Source organism: Parasteatoda tepidariorum, chromosome 2 (assembly GCF_982258835.1).
Source record: "Parasteatoda tepidariorum strain Cologne lab strain chromosome 2, Ptep-v5.0, whole genome shotgun sequence".
Lineage (NCBI taxonomy): Eukaryota > Metazoa > Arthropoda > Arachnida > Araneae > Theridiidae > Parasteatoda > Parasteatoda tepidariorum.
In genome coordinates, this window is record NC_141756.1 from 66,874,850 (window position 1) to 66,899,891 (window position 25,042).

Sequence of the window (25,042 nt, forward strand, 5' to 3'; positions counted from 1 at the left end):
CAGTTTAACGAGGACCAATACCGCACACCCTCGGTCCCTACACAGACTGATCCAAGTTGTCACCCACCAGCACACTGACCGTAGCCAGTGATGCTTGACTTCGGTGATCTGCTGGGAACCGTGTCTTAACGATCAGTCCACTGCGGGACTTTTTATACACTTGGGGACTCAATCTTGAATATTGACACCTATATTCCTCAGGTGAGATGCTCTGAATCTCTGATCATTGTCGTATTAAAAAAAATACTTGAATGGTTTAAGTGATATGAACTTGTTGCTCCGCGGCTCCCTAAAATAACATCTAGTCTAGACACAGTCCAAATCAGATCGATTATAATTGTGTGTGTAGAAGCTGCTTTGAGGCATAGTTTCAACCTTCTCAAACAGATAACTTCGTGGTCATACATTGGCCATTGACTTCACTAACTCGCTTCTTCGCGGCTCCTTGTATTTAGATTGCGTAGAAGTCTGTGAGATGCACCTTTGCACATTTTTTACTGTTTGGCTGCTCACGTGCATGCCCTTAGGCCGTGTCAATATATTTTCGATTTGCTGTTCCCTGAAATAATATTTCGAAATCATCTGCATGCACGTGCAGAAAATACTTGGTTGTCTCCTCTTGGCCTTCTCGTGACCTTACACATTGATCTATTTTGATCTCACGAACTCACAACATTACGCTCAACATGGTTCATCTGCACCTTGACCTACAGACAAAACTTTAACACCCCTAATATTATGCTTATTTTGTTATTTATTTATTTATTTGTTATTGATTGAATCTGCTTTCGTCAATTTCGCTGGAAGAATTATTTTTACTCGAATTTTTAATAAATAACCAACCATTTTTCTCTCACAGAAAATATAATATCGATGTATAGCCGAAATTTTCGATATGATTATTTGTGTTGCAGACAAATAACAAGCTGTGTGATTTTATGCTTTAGTATCGTACATTATTTTGAAATTTACAAAAACTTTTAAATACGTATTAATGAGCAAACAAATTAGCTATAAAAGCTATTTCGATGCAAAATTTCTATGTCTAGTTGAATTACATAGTTATAGTTGTATATATAATCATCACTATTCACTATAATATTGGAACATTATTTAGATAACGCTAAATTTCTTTTAGTTTTTTCTTGACATTTGGCAAATTGGATACTTTTTTAGAATTATTTTATTATGCTGGAGATACTGTATTTTGTTGTTTTGTAGTAGTTATGGCTGATAGAAGGAAACTTCAAGGTTAGCTCTCATCTAAATTTATGCAAAATCTAGTGCTGTATATGTTATGTTGAAATGAATTTTTGCTGAAGTAAATGGTTTTTATAAAATAGATTTTATTTATCAAGGTTTACATCTAGAGCAATCAATTTAGGAAGTTAATATGTTTTAATTGAGAAGAGTTAATATCATGTTTTTATTTTGAGAAAGTGTGTCAAAATATATCCTTTTTTACTAACATTTTAATAATATACTTCAATTATCAAATCTTTACATTTGTTTACTCTGTGTTCTTCGAGTTTGTTGTGCACTTAATACTCTTCTATATTATTTAGAAATACTTGATATTTAGTTATATTTTAAAACTTTCCGCTGAAACTATCAACTATTTTGTGAAGAATTATGTGAATAATTTGTGTGGATTAACATTAAAAAAAGCTATTTTTATGCACCTTTTGTTTGAAGTACTTTCAATAAGAGTTATTTCATGCAATTTAAAAGTATTTCATTATTTTGCTCTGAATACTTTTTTTAAAAATTTATTGACAGACAGACATTTATCATTTATTTTTTCACAATATATGCAAGCTTATAACTTATCTTGAAATAAAGGTTGTATAAATTTGCTGTCTTAGATTGCCTGTCCATTGTATTTCAGGTAGGTTCATTCATTTTTGCTAAAATATTAATTTTAAGCTAAAGCTTAAAATTAATATTTTAGCAAAATTCATTGTAGGTTCTACTTCTAAGAAATAAGTCAAAGGTTTTGTTGTCAAAAATATTATAAATTGATACTTAAAAAACCTACTAAATCTAACATATTACACAAAATATGGAACAATAAATTATTCTAATTTTTATTCTAATTTAATTATTCAAACAATAAAAATGATTAAGTACAGTTTTTTCATAAAAATAGTATAAGATTAATTACAGAGATTAATAAATGCAGAAGAGCGCTTATATTATATTTTTGTTTAAAAAAGTTATTTCTAAATGCTTTTTTTTGTGTCGATTATATGCAAAGTTAAAGAATATAAGTTTGCTACTTTTTAAACATTTAAATTTTTGACCTATAGATAAATTTAAGCTTGATCTAAGCTAGAGGAGATTTTCGTGTTGGTAACTATGTCAAAATAATTGCAAAGTTCTAGTGATTTCCGGGGAATGGCATGTGAGAAAGTAAGAAAAAAATATAGGTGACTAGTTTGTCAAAGTGAGTAACTCATTGCCAAAAACAAGCCACAAGATATTTTTGATAAATTTTTTTTAAAATTTGAATACTGTGGTGCGAACAAGTACTGATATTGATATGAAAATGTTCCAAGCTGACGTCACACAACGTACTTGCCTATTAGAGCAATTACCATAGTAGGAATCAGTTATTCATCTCAATACAATAGTACCTTTTCATCAAGTTTAGGTGTATTTGAGAAATTGCATCATATGTGTTAAAGATAAAAGTGCTCATTAATTATCAATTTCTATTTGATTAAAATTTTCAACAGAAATCAATCAAATTTATATTTTTTCATTCCCTGCATACCACAAGATAGCACCTTATTTCCAGTAACAATTCTGATCTTACAAAACTTAATTGTCAGCATCTAGAATTACATAATTTTATTACATAAGTTAAAAACCATTTAAAAATGCAGTTGTATGTGGCAATTTTAAATTTTTCAGTTGTATGTGACCACTTTAGTTACTGATAGTTATTACTATAAAATGTTGGTATAAAAAGGTATGAGATGGTAAAAGATGTGTTTATATACAAAAAATTTATTTTATCTGCTTGCAAATTTTTTTCATCATTTTCATTTTTGTTATATGCATTTTTATAAACTTAAGAAAATGAACATTTTGGATTGTGCGCCAAAATGGTCTCCAAGCTTCAGCAAACAGTGATTGGCACAGAAGAGTCTATAATTTCACAAAACGAGGCAAGCTTGGAAGGTAACTCTTGCATCCATCTCCAAGCAAGCCACTATTAATATATGAGATCCACATCGGCTATAAAAATTTAGTGGCCCTAAAACACTACTTAAGTTTTCATATAATGGTCCAAATTATAAGATGGTAGACTGATTGAAAAAAAATTAAAGCTACACAGTACACAAGTTTTAATTAAGCATAAGGAGAATATGTGTTTATGTATATTAAGATTGATATTAATTGTACATATTTATGCTAAGAATAGCACAATATTTTAGTTTTAAAATGGAAAACATGAAAAATTTTAAATTTTGACCAAGGTTATTAAGTAAAGAAAAATTAGAAATTTAAATATATATAATTCAGGTTCTGGAAAATTATAATTTTTACATTTCAAGTGTTCAGCTATGAAAGAGTAAGATTTAACCGTGACATAATCTATAAATCTCTTCAAAATATTTTTTGTGTGTAGGTGGAATATTTATTAGTGTTGTTCTCATTTCATCTCATGATAGTGCCTTAATTAGTCATGCATTATTGACTCGTGATTTATTATGGTATTAGGAGGCATATATTTTTATGTATTTAAAGTACAAAAATCAGGCAGTGGCATTTGACTGTTTTTCAGTTTGGGTGATCAGGATCTGATAAATTTTGTTCTCTTACTTTCCTTTTCAACTGCATCTAACTACATCAAAAACATCTAATTAGTAATTTACATCATTATATCTAATTTACCACTAAAAATCCAATTTAAAGGTTCTGATTTTGATATAAAGTGCTGTATAGGTTTTTTTTTTTAAATATAATTTTAATATATAGAAATTCTTTACTTTCAAAATTAGGTGAAATCGATCGCTGTCTGAAGAAAGTTGCTGAAGGTGTAGAAACGTTTGAAGATATCTGGCAGAAAGTTGTTGTATAATTTGTTTTGATACTCTTTTTCTAATTTTTTTTAATTATTATTAACCCTTAATGGGCCAATGCCGCTATGAAAAAAGGCATGGCACTTTAAATTACTTAGTCCAATGTTGCATTAAAAATCCTTTTATATCACTCTTATTGTAGGCATTTATCACTCTTATTGTAGGCATTTTAACTATTAATTTAATAATTATAATTAACTACACTTATTATAATTAATTATAATTATAATTAATTATACTTATACAATTTTACCTTATCTAATATTGGATCATTATGGGTTAATTTGTATCTTTGTGTAACTTTTATGTAAATATTTGTTCAAAGTTTATATATCTAATTATTGAATTATTTGAAGCATTATTAATATTTTAATTTTAATATTTGTTATATTTTTCACAAGCACAAGAAGTTGTGCTTTTCTTACTATAACTCTTTTATGATAAATTCCTAAATTATGCATGTTTAATGTAATTTCATTTGTATGTATTATTCACATGTATAATTATAATAATAAGACATGAATTTCGTACTGATAATAGCAAATGGGTATAATTAAATTTTTATCTAGAGATAAGTTAAAGATATTACAGAATTCTTAGTTTTTTTTAAGGAATTCGTAATTATTTTTAAAAACTTTAATGTTTTAATATTACATAATAGCTTTAATTTTTATTATTTCAATGCAGCTTAAAAACTCATTAGGTGACTAATTTATAAAGATGTATTTTTTAAAATTTGTATACTTTGTTTTTATTTTTAAGATGTAAACTACAAACAAATTTTGGATTTTATAGGTACACAGTGCAGCAAATACTAATCAAAAAGAAAAGTATGAAGCTGATCTTAAAAAAGAAATTAAAAAACTGCAGGTATTGTTAAATTAGTTCAAAATGTTCATTTATAAATTTTATGAAATTTGATATTTTAATTATGTATTTAGTCCAGCTTTCTATAAGTTTATGTAATCAATCTTTCATTTAGTCTTCCATTATAATGACTACTACCAAAAGTTCCATTTGCTTTTTCATGGGCACAATGATATTTTAATGTTCATTAGAGTGTCTAAGTTATCTTATTGCTTCTAGCAATCAAAACTTTGATTTTTTTTCTCATTTCAGAGAAAATTATTTTAAAATCGAGTGTTAAGATTCATGGCAAAATGCTCTCATTGACTATTTGTCAATTATTTGTAAAGTTTCAAAGAAATGATTTTAATCACTATTCTTTTGATGTTATTGCTGTGAGAATTATTGGAACTGCAGATTTTGAGGCTAGCTTGAATAAGAAATGATTGCATAGATACCTTCTTACACAGAATTGGAAGACCAGCATGTACAAGTTTATAGCACTGTTCCACAGTTTGTTTTATTAGCAAGAGTTATTGTGGTGATGTTTCAGTAAATTTTATTTTAAGCTATAAAAGAAAGCAGTTGATTAACTTTAGGTATCAACTGAATGATTGCTTGCATTTCTAATGAAATATGATGCCTTTGTCTGAAATGAGGAAACCTGATTGCATTTCTAATTTTTTCCCGTCTTACCTGGATCTTCTGTTAGCCACTTGCTAAACTCCACATGTTCATGTTAAACATAAAACTGACATGAAGGGAATGTCAGACTTAGCAAAGTGTTTTGTGGGAATCTATAAGAAAACGTGCTTATTAAAATCTAATTAATTTAAGTCAATTGCATTTATTTGTAAATTTATAAATTTTTTTCTAAAAAACAAACAACTGAAACATTTCTTTTGCTATTTTTATTATCTTTTGAACTCCATTTTCTTTTCAGAGTTTAATTTTTGTTAATAATATATCAGACACTAGGGTTATAAATGTGGGGAATTTTTAGTGTCAGAGTTTCACTAGTTAATAATTTTAAAATATTTGAATATGCAGTGAACTCTCGCTACTACGATATCCGATGCAACAATAACTCCCTCTGTTACAATAATGTTTTGTGGTCCCGACGAACTTGCACATGAATTAATGCTATCCACCTCTCAATATTGCGATATTTTCTGAAGCAATAAACCCCCGTAAAACGATTTTTTTTCTTCAAATTTCAACCTTATTTTCCCTATTTATTATTGGTTTTCAAATAATGTAAAAAATCTTATTTTATCATATTTTGCTATTTTTTCGTCCTTTTCTAACAAGAGAAGTCTCACTGCTGGTTGTGTTATTTCTTTTCATTATTTTATTTCTTTTCACCACAATGAATGGCTTTTGTATTCCGATTTCAATACCCTTTCCTTGATGTACATAGACCACCCCAAGACCTTTCATTCTTAGAATTGCCTCCCTTATCTCTTAAGAAGTCACAGATGTAACATTCCTGTCTGATTTCATATTTAACCGTAATTACCATTCTGCAAACTAAATTTTTATATAATATATAAATAGATTTATAGTTAATACATATATAACATTAAAATTAATTTTATTTTTATTGTGTGCCCAAAGTATGTAGGCCCTCTATATAATAATATATCCTTCTACAACAATATAATTATTTGGTCCCCAAAATATTGTTGTAGCGAGGTTTTACTATATCTTATTTTTGAATTCTATATCAATTTGGTTTTGGTTTCTACGGATTGAAATGTTCGAGACTGTTTTTGAGAGTAATACCTATTTCCGAGGTTATTGCATCTGTCAATGGATTGAAAGAAAACAAAATTGTTTAATTTTTAATACCGAAATTTTTTTTTTTTTTTTTAAAAAAAGTTAAAATTTTTATATTTATGTAAACAATTTCTTTATCGGATATTATTTGCACAGGCAACACTCAGTAGATAGGCTTATCAAATATCTGATATTTTCTATCTTTACAATAGTTCAAGAAGGAGTTACAATACCCTTGAGATTGTTAAAGATAGTGTAAGTCATGATCAGTGATCTAAAACCTTGTGAATGGAAAAAAAAGAGCTTCTAGTTGAGTTGATTTATAAATAAACAAGGTTCATAATTTAGAAATTAAACAAGTTACGTCATATTTTAGGCTTAAATGATTGTGTATTCTTTTATCTCATTTTTTTTTTTTTTTGCATAGCAATTATACCATACTATCAATAAGCATAATTTTAATGCAATATAGTGGCTGGTTAATCTGAAATTAATGAAAATCTTATAAATCAATAACTTCAATGTAAAATTTTCTATTTTCTTATGTCAATTTTTTCAAAATTTTTCTCCATTTCCTTGGGAATATTTTTATTATTGCATAGTAATAATCATATGCTAATAATAGGTTAATTTGGCTTTAGTGCACTATAATGGCAGGCTACATTGTAATTAATTCATAATTTAAAATTTTTTATTTTTTCAATAAGTATAATGAAAAGTTTCTTTATTTATATTGTTCACATGTGTTATTACTAAAAGTTAAGTTATAAACTCTATAGAATTTAGTTTATTCTTGGATTTTTAAAGTAATATATTCACATTTGTTTATTATGTGTAGCTGAATAAGACAGTCCACTACTAAGTACTACTTTAAAATTTGTTCTGTTGACCATCTGTGAACTTACTGCAGAACTTGCAACTGAAAAGTGTTTGTTCCCTTCTGGAACATTTAAAGATTCTCTACTTTCTCATTTTTCATTTTCACTGTAAGTGCTATCTAAATTCCCACTCTTCTAGTAGTATTGTTTCTGTAAAAGACCAAAATTCATAAATGTCAGAATTTAGTCACTTTGTCACAAGGGCTGGCTGACATGTTTTTTGGGTATAATTTTTTCTAGTTTTTTACTGACAAATTTCGATACTGCGTGCACTGATGGTGGAGAAGGAATAATTGTTTTTGTTATTATTTCTCATTTTCCATGCTGCCATATGTGTATGCTAGTTGTCGATATGCAAATTAAAAATATTTAGGGCATAAACTGAAGCATCTGTTTGATTTTTGTGGTATGTTGATGCTTTCCAGTTCACTGTCTTTTACAGTAACTGTACAATGTAAAAGAACTTAAATCTAATGTATAAAATAATTTTAAAACTATCAGACTTTTATCTTATAGTTAGTAAGAAGTCTTACTAACTATAAGGTAAAAGTTTTATCAATTATGCTTGCTAATATTATATTTTTTTTTAAATTAGAGGCTACGAGACCAAATCAAGACTTGGCTGACATCTAGTGACATAAAAGATAAGAGATCATTGCAAGATGCTAGGAAAACTATTGAAACTGTAAGTTTTTTACATTTATGAACAAAATTTATTCAACAGCGTGTGTTTCATGAATACCAGCAGTTAGCCAAAACAGTAGTGAAGTTTTAAACTTTACTATTTTTAGATGAACATTGTGGTAATGTGATCAACATTGTGCACCAATAGCCTATCCCAAAAAGCTACTTTTCTCATGAAATTCATTATAACTAGGAGAAATAAAAGAATATATGGGCATACTAAATCTTGCTTTTGATATCTATTTTTACTTAGATTTTCAATTCTCTTTGTGATTTGTTTTTAAATTCTGTAGTTTCACATTTCTATTAATATTCAATTTTCACGTAATCTCTTTAAATATAATTATATTGTCTGTTGTTTTAAGAATTTCTTATTGCAAGTGGAAAGATTTAAGGTTGTAAAATCAAAACCAATTTAGCAGTTTGCATTAAAGCATTTTATTACTGTACAGTGCACACAAAAACAGCAAACCCCCTAAACATTTTTTGATGCAATGATGAGATCACACCCTTAGATTCAATCTGTATGGCTTGAGAGTGCTGCTATGTGTTAATTAGTATGTAAAGTCTATATTTTAAGTTATGAAACTAGACACAAAAATGTACTTTCTTCAAATATATTTTTTAAGTATTTCTACTTTTGAATCTCAAAAAAAAAGGGGAGAGGGTAGATAACAGCAACAGGGTTGCTATGCTACCTGGAAAAGTTACGGAATTTGAAAATCAGCCAAAAAACCAGAAAAAAAGTCAGGAAGTTTAATATGGGGAGCAAAAAACATGTGGTATTTAATCTAACGTTTCACATGGAACACTTTTTCTATGCTTAAGTTTTGTTTTTACCTATTTGGCATGGAGCCAAATTTCACAAAACCATAGCATGTCATGCTTTTGTGGCTTAGAAAACTTTCCTCTGGAAAAGGGGTTTTGGTTGCTTGAATCCATAACAGATAGAAGGTTGAATGTACTTCAGATTGTCTATTCTTAATTTTGATTTAAGAAATTTATTGGGATAAATATTGATTTATAATTCTTATAAATTATTATTTTTTATTGTTAATTTTCTTAAACCTCTGTCACTAAGCTTTGATAAATAAATTCAATTAAACTCGTTATTAAGAACTTGGGGGAAGCAAAGGGATTGTTGTTCCACTTGGAAATTCTAAAGTAATGCTATAATATCCTGTTGTCTATCCAGGTTTATTTTTAGTGCCTATTTTTGTGAAAAATGGAAATTATTTTCCTGAAAGTTTCTTAATTGATAATGAACATTCAGTTTTGGCAATCACTATTTTTCATCCATTTTTTTTTCTGTAAGCACACTTTTTTATTGGCCACCATTAATTCCGATCTTATAAATAGGATGTTATCACGATGTATGAACTTAAATTTTGAGTTATCACTTTTTGGCGCATTCAGTTTATGACGATTTCATCATAATTTTACATTGTTTGATTATAGTTTTTACGTCAGTTATTTATTATTTAAAAGGAGTAGGAAAAAATATTTGTTACTACGGGGATAGTCCTATCCAATAGTCATATTTTGTGTATTTTATTTTTAGAAAAATTATTTTATTTAGTACATTAAATAAGATTTTAATTACTTTTGAATTTATAATGCTTATATATTTATTATTTTCTTTTGTGGGATGATTTTTTTTTTAATGAGATTTTTTTTTTATGAATTAGTAACTGTGATGCAGACTATCTGTATATAGCAGAGGTATTAAATAATAAAATTTTAATATTTATTATTATTATCAAATCTGGAAGAAGCTCAATTAAATTAGGTTTTTTTATTTTTATTTAATTTGCATTGCATATATATTAATAGCAACTTTTTCTTAATAATTTAATGATTCATTAATAAAGTGAGATTCTTTTTTATAATTTTATAATCTAAATCAAATCTAAGTATATGTAGGAAAGTGGCATGTTCATTTAATTCACATAAAGACTTGAGATATGCTCTTTTTTTAAAAAAAAATTTAACTTTTGTTCATATTTGCATCTTTCGCATCATGCAGGTGCAATGTATTAAATTAAATTCAACAGGGATACAAAATTAAATAGGAATTTCTGATCAGACGTTTCTGCTTTTGGCTTCCAAAGTGCGGAATTAAAACAAAATTTATAATATTTCGTGTTGACTAAGTGAGACAAAATGTTATTATTTTTTTAAAAAAATATTTTTCCTTTTTATATGATATTTCTTTTGTCTTTACCATTTTTTTTTATCTGTATTTAGTTAAATTTTTTAATTGCAATAAAATACACAAAATGTGTAAATTATTAATATTAATTTTTTGGGGTTCACTGTATATTTTGACATTGGCTCTGTCAGTATATACTATGATATAAGACTGGAATTTTTTCAAAATATGCCTGCAAAACATGGAAAAGTTAGGGAATTTTGTTCTTTTATTTGAGTAGCTTCCCTGAGCCATAAAGAAATTATTGTTCCTATAGTTTAATCAGGGGAGTAGTCAAAAAATTGGACCGCTTTATGTTAATTTCACTTTTTGTTTAATTTGATATAACTCTAAAACTTTTTAAGCGAATTGAAATTTTTTTTGCAATATTATAAAATCTATTTATTCTTAGATAATATTCTGCATAATATAATTTTTAAGAACTACCTTTATTTAATTTAATAAGAGTCAAAAAAGTTTTGAATTGTGTATAAATTTTTACATTATTTTGAAGCATTGCATTATTTTTGCATTATTTGTACTTTTCAATGACAGTATGTAAAATTTGAAGAATTAAAATTTTAAGTGAGGCACTTTGAAATTTTGTTTGCTCAGAAACTATTCTACCAAATTTGTTTAAATTTATTTTGTCATTTAAAAATTTGTATGCTTTGCAGCTTGAAATCTTTTGACTATTATTAATTAAAAAAAAATAATTATCAATAATTCTTAAATAAATAAATTACTGAGAATTTTCTTTGGATAAAATGGTTTTATTATTTTGTGTAAAATTAATGGTATTTTAAATTATGTGATTTGGAATGTTGATAGGTTTTTAATCTGTTTCTGGTTTTTTAAATTTAGTTTTACTAGCTCTTATTGGTTTTCCCCCCCCCCAATACTCCTTTGGTGTTCATTTTTATATTCTGCATTTTTCTTTTTAATTTATAGGATTCTCTTTATGTTTTGAGTGTTATTACAATGTCTTGTTGTTTTATAGCAAATGGAAAGATTCAAAGTTGTAGAAAGAGAAACAAAGACAAAAGCTTATTCTAAAGAAGGTTTAGGTGCCGCGCAAAAGTTAGATCCAGCTCAAAGAGAAAGAGATGAAATAACAGCTTGGCTAAATGTAAGTTCTTGTTAAAAGATCAATTTGTTGATTTTTTTTATTTTATTTTTTTGTCCAAAATTTTTTGTTTTAAGATTTCTTGTATGGGTGATTTGTATGATCTTTTCAATACGTCAATGATATGACCAAAATTGTATGTTTATAACCTTTTCATTACAAATTGATACATTCAAAATTTCACTTCATAAGCAAATAGTTTTAATTTTACTTTATATGTATAAATTTATTTTAAAAAATGTTTGAAATGGAATGGAGAAAATGTTTCTCTACTGATTGTGCACTGATGACCATAAAAATAGAGAGAAGAATGATTCAATGACAGCCTCTTGTTTTTCTCTTTGTCTTGCTCAACATGCTTCTTAGAAGAAGAAAAAAAAGCAATGAAGCCGAATAGTAAAGTTTTTTTTTTTTACTTGAACTGAAAAAAAATGCTGCACTGCTGCATTAGCATTATATATCTCAGAATTAGAATAATCATCAGCAACAGAGACTTCATTTTGGTCTAGAATTGTCGCTGTTGGTACTAAAAATATCCTGCCAGAGCCACTTTTATTTTTTTAATGTGAAAATTTAATTTGTTTAGGAAAAGTTGGTGATACTGTTTTTAAAATCTCTTAATTTCGCTACTATAACTATGAGTGCTGGATAATCAATTTTAACACTATCCTTGAGTGAATTTACCTTTATGCGTAAATTAATTCCATTCTTTGGATTAGTATTTGTATAGATTAGTTTTAGTATTGTTTAATTACATGTCCACAATTTTTTTTTTTATAATCCGTCACTTTATTTTGTAATCTATACTTAAATTGAAAAATTACCATTTGAAAATGGACCTTGATGAGTAATTTATAGCTTGTTTGATAATCAAAAATTTTTCTTTTATGCAGAATCTTATCCTGGTTTCATCAAACCATTTACTAAAGTGAATAATTTAAATTAGAATTTCCTTGAAATACATAATGAATGTAAAAGTAGTAGACAAAATTATAATTATTTTTACATTTATTCTAAATAACATAAATTTATAAGATTTTTAATTTTTAGTATTTAAAAAAAAAATTTTTTTTTTTCAATTCTAGGCTTGCATTGAAAGTTTAAACATTCAAGTTGATAAATTTGAAGCCGATATTGAAGCTATAAATGTTACCTTGAAGAAGAAAAAGAATGATAAAGAGGTGAGTATATGGTGGCTCTTAGAAATATGTTGTAACCTTTTACTTTCATATTGCTATTCACGTGTTTTTGATTTCTTAATAAGAATTGAACTACTTTAAACAAATTTCTTGTGTTCAGCAGTGTGGAATTAAAAGAAATAGTTTATGAAATTGAATTAATCATGATTCAAATTTTTAAATAATGGAAGCATTTACTTATTTTAGAAAATAGCTTATTTATTTTTATATGCCCCTTAAGTTGTGAAAGCTGAGATGTTAAATATTGCATATTTAAAAAAAAAAGAAAAAAAAAGAAGAAAATCTAATGAATTATAGGTTTTTTATAAAAAATTAAAATCGCTGGCGACTGCAAACCATGTTCTAGTTTCTTCATAATGACACCTCATATTCTACTATTAATAACCTATGCATTTATACACTAAAGTTGTGCCATTTCATTTCCAGTTTTTAATTAGAGAATTATTTTAAAATACATAAATGAAAATATAATTTATAGACTAAAAAATGTTGCAGATAGCATCTCCATTTTTTAAATTATTTTATTGATAAACCAATTTACTGAAGTGTTGATAAGTCTGGAAACTAAACAACAAGAAAAATCACAATTAATATGAGTTGTTATCATCTGAAATTTTTCCAATTAGATTTTCTTTTAAATTTGAAAATGTTACCTCATTTTTCCTGAAAATCACTATTTTATCTAATTATTGCTGAACCTAGTATTACAGTGATTATTAATAATACGAAAAGCAGTAGTTTCCTTAAGCGTTTTTAGAAAGGCTCTGCCTGCCTTTTGATTCCTATAAATGTACCTCCTTGCCTTTTTTGTGAGAATAAGTCACCATCCTTTAAAACACTGACTTTTTATTTTATTTTTTCAGGAAAAAGGTTTTTTTCTTAACCATCTGTTTTAATGAAAAGTCTATTTCCAATATTTAGTTATTGATAATTATTTAACGTTAATTTTTAATTTCATTCTTTCATTTTAGTAAAATTTTATGTTGTCTAGTTATATTAAAATTCACATGATATTCGACCCCAGAGATTTTCACATGAGAATTTTTTTTTCTTTCAATAATTTGGATTAAATTCTTCGAATATATTGTACTATTAGATCATATTGTTTACTGTAGTTGAAATTTCTTTAGGAAAAGGAATATTTTATTTCAAGACATTGAAAAGAATGGAAAGTATTGAAGTCTAAAAATAATTTGTACAATTGTTTAGCAATAAGTATTAGCTTAAATTTAAACACATAAAATTTAATAAAATATAAAAAAAGTTATGTTTCCCTCCATATTACATTTACTTTTTTAAAACTCTGGAAAAATTAATAATTAAGAGTAAATAAATTAACTATGATAACTATTAAAAATATTTACTTTGTTAGCAGGGATCTGTCTAGGTTTTTCTGAAAGGTATCTATTTTGTGAAAATTTATACATAATTTGTGAAAAATTAAAAATTATATTAAAAAATCAACACAAAAATATGGATTTATCGTTTCTTAAGGGATACAAAAATGAAATTTTAAGAAAAAATATTTTGTGAAACTACTGTTTTTCCTGAAGTTGAATTTGTGAAACTACCGTTTTTCCTAAAGTTGAATTTGTGAAGGTACCGCTAAATGGTAGTAAATTCGGTCTGGACAGGCCCCTGGTTAGGATTATTCTCAACTGGAGAAATCTTTTAATAGTTTCCTTTTTTTGGGGGTATATTAATGAAGTTTTTAGTGATTTTCAATTTTGCCATTATTTTTTTTAATACCTTTTATTTAAAAATGCACCAATAAATGTTAATTTTCCCATAATTCTCAGTTTAAAATATAAAAAAAACAACTTTTAAGTTTGTAAAATTATCATTTTACAAAGTCATTATACATAGTCTTTTAATTTGCTTTTAATTATTTTTCAAATGCTTCAAATTTTTTCTGTTTTGATAATGAATGAGAATTACGTTTTGAAATATAAGCATAAAATAGTATAAGAGGGTAATTTAAAAATTGAAAGCCGAATTCAGTTATTAAATAATATTACACATTTTGATAAATTTTAACGTTTTTTAACGTTTTCTCTTTCGAAATTGAAAGTCCCCTGCCCTTTTTTATTATTAGGAAGAACTCTGCTAAAATGATGCATAGCAATATGAAATATTTTATTAAGATTTTTTCTTCTGATTTTTTTTATATAGTCAGCTGTGAACCAAATTTATCAAGTTCATTCTAATGGCAATGTTGATATTAACATTTTAAACATGCCATAATACATTACCCAAAATTTATTCTTCTATATTTGCATTTTATTTTAAAAGTTCTTGAAAAGAGAATGTGAGCTTTATTTTATCAGCCATATTACTTTACCAACCAATTATTCAAAAGGAATATTTATTTTATACCACATCTTATGAAATTAAAAACTAAATGCATACCTGCCAACTTTTAATTTCCCAAGTAGTAATAAAATTAAAATTGAGTTACAGTCAAATGCAGAAATATATATTTTTAGCTTATAAGAGCTTTATTTTACCATTGTATGATTATCATCTTTCTTTATATACAGCGGTAGTCAAAATTATTTTAAATTAAATTTATAGTTTCTATAAATAAATAGAATTCATAAATTTTGCTACTACTTAAAATATAAAAATACAATTTTATGCGAAATGCGTAAAAGTTGGTAGCGATGTTAGTATCTTCTGTTTTAAAAACATCTTTTTCAGTTGGTATTTTTAAATAAGAAATTATAATCAAAGTTAATTTATTGAATTGATTTCTTCAGTTTAAGAAATTCAAAAGTCAAACTTGTGAGCTATATCAATGATGCCAACTATTTCGTTTTATCCATAATTATTGTGATTTTGCAGTCAAGATTAGACTTGCAGTTGAGTAATAAAATCCATGGTTTTTGAGAATTTTTGTAAGAATCTTTTTAAAATTTTTCTTTTTTATTTAAGTACCTAGACTTATGTTTTACAAAAATTCACCACAAACAACAAAATTTAATAACTCTTAGTGTTGCTTTTTTTTATTTCATAAAATTATTAGTATAATTTTATTAGTATTAGGTATATACCTATATTGAATTAAATAGTAATTACTTTAAATTGTGCTAATTGGAATTTTATTAGTGACGTGTGTATTATTGGTCCTCTAATTAATGACAACTAGTTAGAGAAGTAGACCCCTCTGGCTATAAGCACATTTATAAAAATAGTTCTAGTTTTAACGATTAAGTTTGTAAAAATTAAATGAAAAGGCTATAAACCATGATATGAACTATTTGATTGGACAAAACTTCTGACAGAAGAATAGTAAGATAACTCTCTATTGTGTGCTAAATGCACTGAAAAATACTAAAGAAAGTTTATGATGATCTTTTTTAGTGAAATTACTTTAATGACATTTATGATTGGAAGATTTTAAATTTGTGTTGTATTTACTGAATAAAATTATTTTGTCAATTTTCAACATTATTCCCACATAATCAAGATTAATTTTCCTAATTACAATGATTTTGTGCTCTCAGTTCATTGCTGGTGCATTTAATTGTGACCTTGTTAATTTTAAGCTTAAATGTTTAATAGATTATTTTTTCTTCTTCATAAAAATGGTTAATCGCTTACTGTATTCTTTGTCTTATGATTTTCTTAATAATGTATAATTAAAGAACCAATATATGTTATTTTGTATTTGTTAATTTATAAAATTAATATATTTGTGAAACATGTTTTTAGATTTTTTAACATTTACTTAAATTTCTTTCTTTAACCTGTTTTTAAATTATGTGAACTTCTTTGATCAACTGTTGCTATTTGTCTTTTTTAATATCTTATATTTACAATTATAACATTCATTTAAACTTTAGAAACATGATCAAGTTGAAGAAGTAAGAGCCAGGCTTGCTAAACATAAATTCCATGTTAATCAATTGGAAACACTATTAAGAATGCTCGATAATGGAACTGTAGAAGTTGATCAAATAAAAAAAATCAAAGAAGATGTTGAATATTACCGGGATTTCTCACAGGATCCAGATTTTCAAGAAAACGAATTTTTGTATGATGATTTAAATTTAGAAGACATGGAGGATTATTTGGCAAAACAGCAGGCAGAAAATGATATTCTAAGTATGTTTGAATTAGTAAACTATTTTTATTGCTGTGAAATTTTTTTTTAATTTTAAGTTTTATCTTGAAGGACTTTCGCTGATGCTGCATACTTTTTCTCTAGATAGAAGCTGATGCCCTTTGCTCCAGTTTTTTCCTTTTTTTAAATTTTTTAAATGAAGTTAAATACATTCTATAATATATTTTCGTTACAGATTTTGATTTGATTTAATGTTTTTTGGACAAATATATAAATTTTTTAAAATAAATGTTATTCTTCTTTTGGCAAAATTTAGTATTTAACTTTTTTTTTTTGTTCTTGTGAAACATTTAAAAAATTTAATATTGAGAGGAAAATTCATGATGAATATGTCTGTATTAAAGTTTTTACTACATTCTCCGACCGGTCTGTGTAGGGGCCAGGGAACTGGCTTTGCATCAGAAAGGTTCTGGATTTGAATCCCCAGGCAAGGCATGGATGTTCTTTCATTCTCTGTATTATCCAACTGTCCTTACTGTGGGAGCAACGTTGCCCCACCTAATATGGTGCCCCTTAAAGAGTGTCCAACAAATCTGCCCTTCAGATGTCTGTATTGATGAAAGCTCATTCCCCAGTTAGACATTGGGAAAAAAAGTATTTTAAATCCCATATGTGAATTGTTATTTACAAGATTTATTAAAAATTTTATTGAAAAGAAAAAAAAAATCAATCATGAAAATCATTCACGAAACGAAGGAAAAAAAATCAATACTGATACGACTCAATGAGAAAGATGGTTTTTACTTTTTTTTTTGTGTAAACTTTTTAATGAATAGTGTAAACACTTGCTGTTTTACATTTATTTTACTTTCAAATAGCCCAATAATAATTTAGATATAGATGACATAACTTTGGTTTTGAAAGCATAAAGTGGTCTAAAACAGCTAGCAATAATTTTTTATAAGATTTTTGAACATTGACTATTACACCATTTATTAGCAATCACAAATTTTAATTACTTTATCTTCTAAAATATTGATAACTTTTAAATTTTTTTTATCATTGTATCGAATTAATTTAAATATTTCTTATAAATGTACTCAAATTTTAAGTTTATTTTCTTTGATAATATTCTCCTTTATTTAATTGTATTTTATACTTTATTTTAGCATTGATTTTGTTAAATTTTTGTTATTGAGTTGGATAGCAATTTATTTTTCTGTAATTCGTTTAATTGTATATATATATATTATGAGGCATTATTATATTAGTGGTATTCGCTATGCAATTAAAACTGCATGATTTTTTTCGGTCTTCAATCATTTTATTAAAAAAAAAACTACGTTAGCAATAAAAAAATTAAACAATTTTTAAATCTATGAATTTAGATGTTATCAATTATTTATATTAACAATTTTCAGTAAATACATGAGGGTGGAGCAGTTAAGCAGGTTCAAAAATTTTGATGCATCTTTTTCATTTCATCTTCAATAATTCAATAGCCACAGAATTTTTTATTGGTAAAATACCGGACCATCCATAAAATGACTTAAAAAAATTATTAGTCACATATTCACTGCATTTTTATTTAGAAATTATTAGAAATCTTCTTTATTGATTCAGAATGAATGAACCTTTTACAATTTTTAACTAGATATTAGATTTGGAAATTATAAACTAATCTATGCTTTTTTTAATAACTATCAATGCTTTATATGCTTTAATTTTTTTCATTAAATTTATTAAAAGAATTTCAACTTTTTATTAATCTTCTAAATAAGGAAACACTTATCAAAAATATCATTTTAGTGTGATAACATTAGTTATCATTTTATCACAAAATTACCATTTTAGTATGATAACATTAATTATCATTTTATCACAAAATTATCATTTTAGTATGATAACATTAATTATCATTTTATCACAAATTTATCATTTTAGTATGATAACATTAATTATCATTTTAGTATGAGATTCATTATTTAAAATACCGAACATCTCAATACATTAACATTCTTTTGCAGTTGACAATTTATTCTATTTTTACTGCATTACAAAATGAATATTCTTTTGTTATAGTCATGGTATATTATGATCTCATGCTCAATGTTTTTCAGCATTTTAAAAATAATTTCATGTATTTCAATTATAATAATAGTTTTATGTAATATAGTGAAATATAATATTAAAGTTATTTATGTACTGAGATGAATTATTATTAGAAGAACTCATTTTTTTCCAGATATGTTTTCTTCTTTTAATTTTCAAGCCTTATAAAATTTCAGTTCACCTTAAAACTTATTTAACAAGTTTTCTGGTTATAAATACTTAAAAGCATTATATTTTTATGCAATATTTGTATTAATTTAGAAAATGTTGATGTTAACATAGTTTAAATGTATCTTATCCCATGCCAGACATTTTAATTTTTATTCATGATGATTATTTGTATTAAAATTTTGGAATTTATTAATTTAAACAGGTCAACAATTAGCAAATGATTTGAAAAGCTCTTCTGTGGATGAAGAAAGTTCTGCAATTCTTTCAAACACTCCAACATCAATTGGTTCTGACTCTCCCAGTCACAGCCCAAGTTTAGATAACCATTCCACTGATGTGAGTTTATTTAGCTAATATAATTTTATCTAATTTAGAAAGTCAGAAATACTATTCTAGCAGAAAACTAAATTTTTTTAAAACATATGCGTGTTAGCAAGACAGCACTTCATCAGGCGACTCACTGCCTGCCAATAAACAGGAGCCTTTCCCTTGTCCTTGATAGTACCAAAAACTGTCATTTACCAACGGGTACTGTCAGTTACCAGGGGTAACTGCTCTTCTAATGAACTTGTGTAATTTATTGGAGTATTTGTTATGATTAGGAAAATAAGGCAAAATTATAGTTGAACCTTGATTTTTTAATCTAGGTTCCAGCATTGCTTGTATTCCTGTATGTTTTATTGGCTGTTATCAAAAATGCAATTCTTATAATGTTAATAATACTTGTTTACATTTTATTTGAAGCTAGATGGTTCTCTCATCTATCGTTCGTACATTTTCAAGTTATTTTCAAGTTTGTTAGATTCAAGTTATTTTAAGAAAAAAAATTAATTTTTTAAAGTTGACCCACATTTGACGCTCTCCCATTACTACCATTCACAATGAATGGATCCATGAGAAAGATTGATTGAGGTTCTACTTATTATATCTTATTCCAATTAAAGCAGATTATTAGTAGTTTGTAATCCAAAGTTTTTACCTATCCAAAATTTATGTGCACATTCCATATAGTTTTTACCATATTTAAGTTTTAATATAGTTTTTACCATATTTATTATTTTTACCATATAGTTTTTACCATTATTCTGCTTATGTTCAAATGTTCTTTTTTGAATTTTTAAATTTTTTTTAAAAGTAATTATAAGTTTAAATTTTTTTTTTTAAAGATCTCTAAAGCTTCAGATTCAAGCACCTCTGCAGCAAATGCTGTTCCAAAGCCACCTTCTCCTGTAAAATCCATCAAGTAAGTTTTTTTTTGTTGATCTTATGGGATTTTAACAGGGCTCAAATTTTAATATTGGTTAGATTTGTCATGCTATGCATCTTTAGTTTTTTACCTACTACTTCAGTGTAGAAATGATACTGAGATAATACAGTTTGATTGTTAAAAATTAATAACTTGTAGTAAAAAATGCAGTGTTTATACTAATTTTTCCACAATCATCCAATTTTTCTTATTTTTTTATTGTCATATATAGTGATTATTCTTAAAAATTATATAAATTTTATTAATTGTTAAATTATATAAAAATATGTTCATTTATTGGTTTAAACATCTGCAAATTATATATATTTTGAAAAATGTTTATTTAAACATTTTTGATTTAGTGATATATATTTTTTCTTTTTAGTAAAAATAGCTCTGTGTCAGAAAATAGTGGTCCAGGATATTCTAGTGTCAATGTGCATAATAACCAACCTGTGATAAATTCCCAAACATCTTCCACACCGTATTCCATTGCTGCCGCTGGGTTGCCAAACAATCATAGGAAATGTTTGTATTCTTATAGTTCAATTTGTTTTTATAATATTTGATGGGCATGGAAAGTTTTATAATTTGTCAACATTTTGGAGAAATGTAGTATTAGTTTATTAATGGTTCGTAATATCATAGTTTGTAATTCTGCTAAAATGCATTCAAATTTGATATCCTGTGCAAATTGTTTGGAATGCCTTTTAAAAAAGTGTCATTTATGATGACTTTGTTTCTCAAGGTAGTGATATGTTTTATTAAAACATTCATTTAGGCAAGTTATTTTGCTCAAAAGTCATTTTCACATCATTGAATAGTTTTGTAGCCATATACAGTCAGTTTTAGTGGAATTAATCTTTTTGAAATTTATTGCTCAGTAGAGATTCAAATAGTTCACTGTTTCAGGACATATGGATTTAAACTGACAGTCAGAAAGAGCTCATAGGGAGTTTTCCTCCTAGCTCGATGAAAAACTGAAATAATTTGAAATTAAGTTTTTGCCATCACTGACTATAAGTGCAAAAAAAAAAAAAAAAAATGGCTGACTACACTAACGATACTACTCTAATATGTAGAGTCTTAAAAAACCCGTAAAATGAACATGCTCTGATGTTTGCGAAAGAAGGCTGCATTTTGAACATAATTGTCAAATTTGTGCTTTTGTGGGCCATTAACATTCTCTTCAATGAATTAAAAATGAAAATTTCGACCTTATTGACTGTTAAAAATTGTACAAGTGTAGTGTACAAGTGCCCAATAGTGTAATTTTCGCTTTTGGAAATTTTTTAATTTTCCACTGAATATCAACTTTTAGAAAATTTTTCGCATTTCAGTGTTGTCGCTTAGAATAAAATAATGAGGAGTGTTCTATTTACCAGCGTTTATTTTTAGAAACAGTTCCAAAAATGTATCATAAGTCCGTTTGAAATATTTTCCCTCTATAAACTATTAAGTATTCTTTCATAAGTATATTCATCTTAAAAATAGATTTTCCAAATGTGAAGAAAAATGGGCTTTTTTTTTAGTCATTTGTTGATATATTTTCAACCAACAAACATTTTATTGAATACAATTGTAAGAATGCTTTTTCATTAAACTCTTTCATGATTTGAGATTTTTGTTGTTGTTGCTATTTATGAGTTTGAATTACTCAAAGGAAACAATCTACAGATACGAAAAAGGTAAGTGTGAAATTATCTACTAATAGATTTATTTTTGGTGCAAATATTATTTTTTTTTGAGAAGACAGAGTAAGAGAATATGGCTGTGGTTAATTGGATAATTTGGTCAGTCAGTGTTTTTATAAATAGCATACTGTTGTGCTTGAAAATTTTGAACTTTTTCTAACCTTTCAATAAATCTAATTTTTTTTTAACAGTGTCCACTGAACGTGAAAATGCATGGTCATCTTCGAATTCCATGGAAGAGGAGCTCAATAACAATGTAAATATCAAGTCTCATTGTCCAAATTCATCTGAAGCACTTCATAACAACACTAACCATCTTTCGAAATCATCTGTGCCTATGAGCAATTCTTGGACAGATTCTAACATTAGGCATCGTTTTCGTGAAAATGAACCATCATCAGATGTGCAATGTGATTCTAGTGATCAACTTACTTTTAATAATAGTGATAGCCAACTACATTCTGGGACTGATGCCAATAAAAATGCAACTATATCTCTAAACTGCCAAAGTGACTCTTCTTCCGAATCTTGTTTCAATCCGTCTATTCCTTCAAATATCTCTTCGACGTCTGTGGTAAATATTATTTTCATTAATCTTTGTAATTATTTTGTTGAATTTAGTATTTAATTTTTATTATCTGTGAAAAAATAAATACTATTCAATTTTGTTATGAATACTGTAGTTTTTTTTTTTTTTTTTTTTTTTTATACATAAGGATCAAAGTTACCTTCTCTTTGTCTTTAACTGTTAGGTATTTATTTATCTCTCTGTTATTTTTAGGTGACCTCTTTCCTCCAAACGAAAATCAGTCATCAACAGGTCTAGAAAAACCTTAAAAAAACAATACTGTTATACTGTTTATTAATGTGATTCAGTACTGTTGTGATTTAAATATAATCTTAATCATCTTAATTTTTATACATAAGTTAATGTTGAATATTTAATCTATTCGGTAGTAACTTTGGATTCGAGCTAAGTATAAGGTTGTGGTCTAATTTGAATAAGAAAAATATAGTGGATATTATTCTAGATTTTTCACCCCCCGCTAAGTTATACCATTACAATTGTGTCAGAAATTTTTTCAGGCTTTCTGCGACAATCCTCTCTAGTACTAATATCTTTCTGCAAGATACTTTTAATAATAACAAATATACATGCTGTTAATTTAAAGTAACAGAAGCGTCAACTTTAAAAAAATAAATAAATAAATAAATAAATAAAGTAATAAATAAATAAATAAATAATAATGTAATTTTTTAAATTGAATAGGGAATATTTGTCTTATTCTAATATTATGAGCGATATTCTCAAATTTTGTAAGGGGAAAACACTAATTATTTTCTTTCTTTGTAAGTCATCAAATTTAAAAACAAACTAAAAATAGTGAAATCTGTAGCAGTAACTTCCGAAGAAAAAAAAGATGGATGGCGAAATCCGTCAGAAAAGCCTGGTCAGAAAATTGGCCTGGTCAAAAAAGGTTTCCTAAATGCTTGCTTTAATTCTGAGATTTAGTTGTTGTGATAAAAAATATCGGATTTTAAAAACTGTGTAGAAATTAATAGTAATAACTGCAAAAAAAAAAAAAATAGAACGAAAATTTCCGTTATATCAACTTTGACGACCTATTCACAAATGCATACATACTTACATACAATAAAACTGGCTTTACCTGTTACACTTTCAAAAATATGGAAAGCGAAGTGTGCTTACAAGTATTAATAATTTATTTTTAAGTTCATATGTGTTAAATTTGATCAATTCTGAATGCCATTCAGCTCACTTTTTCATAAGAAAATGTTGGATGTGATACTTTGAATTGAAGGACTTAAAGCATTAAGTGACAACCTATTCACAAATGCATGTATACTAGCATGCAATAAAACTGACTTATTCTGTTACACTTTCAAAAATATAGAAAACAGAGTGTACATGCAATAATAACTACTTTTTTTAAAGTTAATATGTATTAGGTTTGATTAATTCTAAACACCATTCAGCTCACTTTTTCAGGAGAAAATGTATGTGATTCTGAAGGAAGCATTAAGTCAAGATTTCAGATTGTTCAAGAGAGTAATTTTGGTGGAACAAAAAATTTCCATGTAGCTATAGCTACTCTAGAGGAAGTTTCAAAACTGTCCCAGTACAGTGCCTCCTGCATTTTAAAATCATGTAATAATCATGCAAATTTTATGAAAGTTAAATTGATTACTAAGTTTATATTTTATTTTTGCTCAATTTATATTTGACATTTTAACTAGACAGGATCAGGTATTCTTCTAGAAGAAATAAATTCCAAGATGTGGATGAAACTGATAAAGAGGAAAAATCTGTACTAGATGACAGCATAAAATTTGTCTTGATTGAATTACAAAATACAATAAAATATTTTATTATAGATTTATTTTTTAAATTTAAGCATTAAATACCAATAATTTAGTAAAAATTTGTTTATTTAAATTAACTCTCTTATTTCAATAAGAACCATTTTCATTTACATTTTTCATTTTCATAGAATTTGTTTGCGTAAATGTAGTGAAAATTGTTTAAAACTGAATTGAATCTTTCTGTGTAAAATTAGGAAATGTTCTCCACAAAGGAATTTCTGCCTTGATCCCATTTTCATATAATAGTAAAAAATATTAGTTTTAAAAATCAGTTACATTTTTGTAAATTTTTCAGTTTGATGTTGACATAAAGATGCAATTTTATTTTTAATTTATTAAAATGTGCTCAAATTGTGAGCAAAACACTGTTATACTTTTCAGAATATAAATGAAAATATTAATATTTTATTAATGCCATGATAAATAATGGGTAATGTAGTTAATAATAAGAGTTTTAGAGCAATTACTAGCTATAACTGAGAGATAAATTTATAAGCTTTTTATTTAATGTTTTCTTTTTTTAATAAAATATCAAGCATTTAAATAAAATATTTTATATTCTATTGTTTTGAGT

At 26.3% G+C, this 25,042-nt stretch overlaps 1 protein-coding gene across 2 annotated transcripts in view; it reads left to right on the forward strand.

Annotated features, from left to right (window-relative positions):
- Positions 1–907: 907 nt before the first annotated feature.
- Positions 908–25,042, forward strand: part of LOC107457448 (CCR4-NOT transcription complex subunit 3) — a 34,300-nt gene continuing 10,165 nt past the window's right edge. Inside the window, exons 1-11 of one of the 2 annotated variants that reach the window (XM_043046694.3) lie at positions 908–1,251; positions 4,011–4,084; positions 4,887–4,961; positions 8,190–8,279; positions 11,470–11,598; positions 12,681–12,776; positions 16,640–16,901; positions 19,346–19,479; positions 20,310–20,386; positions 20,775–20,917; positions 22,275–22,657. In XM_043046694.3, coding sequence (XP_042902628.1) covers positions 1,227–1,251; positions 4,011–4,084; positions 4,887–4,961; positions 8,190–8,279; positions 11,470–11,598; positions 12,681–12,776; positions 16,640–16,901; positions 19,346–19,479; positions 20,310–20,386; positions 20,775–20,917; positions 22,275–22,657 — 1,488 coding nt within the window. In that variant the 5' untranslated portion in view covers positions 908–1,226. The remainder of the gene's footprint in view (positions 1,252–4,010; positions 4,085–4,886; positions 4,962–8,189; positions 8,280–11,469; positions 11,599–12,680; positions 12,777–16,639; positions 16,902–19,345; positions 19,480–20,309; positions 20,387–20,774; positions 20,918–22,274; positions 22,658–25,042) is intronic. The other variant, XM_043046695.3, reaches the window with a different exon arrangement.